Source organism: Monosiga brevicollis, genomic scaffold, assembly GCF_000002865.3.
Source record: "Monosiga brevicollis MX1 MONBRscaffold_27 genomic scaffold, whole genome shotgun sequence".
NCBI classification, from domain to species: domain Eukaryota; class Choanoflagellata; order Craspedida; family Salpingoecidae; genus Monosiga; species Monosiga brevicollis.
The window spans coordinates 452354-453674 of NW_001865064.1; the positions used below are offsets into that span (position 1 = coordinate 452354).

General features: G+C 57.5%; 1 protein-coding gene across 1 annotated transcript in view; it reads left to right on the forward strand.

The window, feature by feature from the left end:
• Positions 1 to 170: 170 nt before the first annotated feature.
• Positions 171 to 1321, forward strand: part of MONBRDRAFT_11255 (uncharacterized protein) — a gene marked incomplete at both ends in the record, with an annotated part of 8843 nt that continues 7692 nt past the window's right edge. The window contains one exon of the mRNA XM_001748990.1: positions 171 to 1278. Coding sequence (XP_001749042.1) covers positions 171 to 1278 — 1108 coding nt within the window. The remainder of the gene's footprint in view (positions 1279 to 1321) is intronic.

Consider the following 1321-nt stretch of genomic DNA (forward strand, 5'->3'; position numbering starts at 1 on the left):
TCTTCTGCTTGCTGTGCTCTGTTTTTGTGCTTTTAAAACGATTCAATTTCATCAAAAACCTCTCTGTTCGCTTTGCTGTAAATTGTCATACTTTTTCTTGTTTGCCTGCTTGCTTGCTTGTTCTTTTCGTTTTTCTTTGCATACGTATCCCTTCCTTGATCATCGCCACCATGCCATTTAGTGTTATGCATACTCCTGTTGACCAGCGAGTCACTCGTAGCCGTGGCGCTGTGCAAAGCGCTGCTCGCGCTGCTGCCACCAGAAACTTTGAGGCTCGCACCGACCTCACGCGCGACTTCCAGCACGAAGAAGATCATGCCGAACCCCACGCTCTCGATTGCTTGGTCAACGAGCATGAGGAAGAGGAAAGACCGAAAATGGCCGCCACCGGGTCGCACCCGGCCACGCCTTCGACAGGAGCCGCTCCCGTCGAGGCTACAGCGAGCGCTTCTCGCCATGCCGCAAGCGCCGCCGCCACATCAGCCGCCGCCGCGGGCCCTGGATCCCCCCGCAACAATGACGCCGCCGTGGCCCAGGTCCACAGGACCCTTCAAGCCCTAGTGCACTCTCTAGGCTCCCAACATCAGCTCCAATCGCAGATTGCCGAGCTTGAACGCGAGATAAACGCTGCCCTTCGGCTCATCCCGGACAGGGGCCGCTCACATGGTTCGTTACGCGCGCACGAGACCCAGTCGCCTTCTCGTGACCTTGCGACCGATTTTTCTTTGCTCGCTCCCTCGCCCGCGGCGCACCCGACTGCCCGCGATGGCGAAGTGGCTTTTGGCCTGGCCTCTAATCGCCCTCTACCCCGGCTCCCGAGAGAGCCCGTGCACGAATCGCTCTCTCACGACTCTCGTTATCGTCATGGCTATTTGAGCTCTCCCGCACATGACGATAGAGCCACCACGCCCAGGCGCTCTCCCATGGAAGCAGTGGATGCATCCCAATTTGGTGTTGCCTTTGGCACCAATGCGCCACCACGGGCCGGCTCTCGGACTCAACCACCCCACCACGTTTGGCACCGAGCCTACCAAACCTCAACCAAGTGGGAGTCCTATCGCGGTGACAGCAAGAAAGGTCTCGACTGCCTCAAAGAAAACGTCAACTCGGCCCTCGTTCTTCTCCAGGCCGAGCCCTTGCTGCATATGGCCACCCTCGATCTAGAGGGCTGCACCGCCGCTGGTATCCAGGATATTTATGGCGACATTTTTTCCGACCTGGACTACCTCATCTACGTCAACGACATCATGGTTGACTGGATCTTACCGTGCTTGAGAGGTGACCTTGCCTCTCGTTTTCAGCGCGAAAAATCACGCCAACG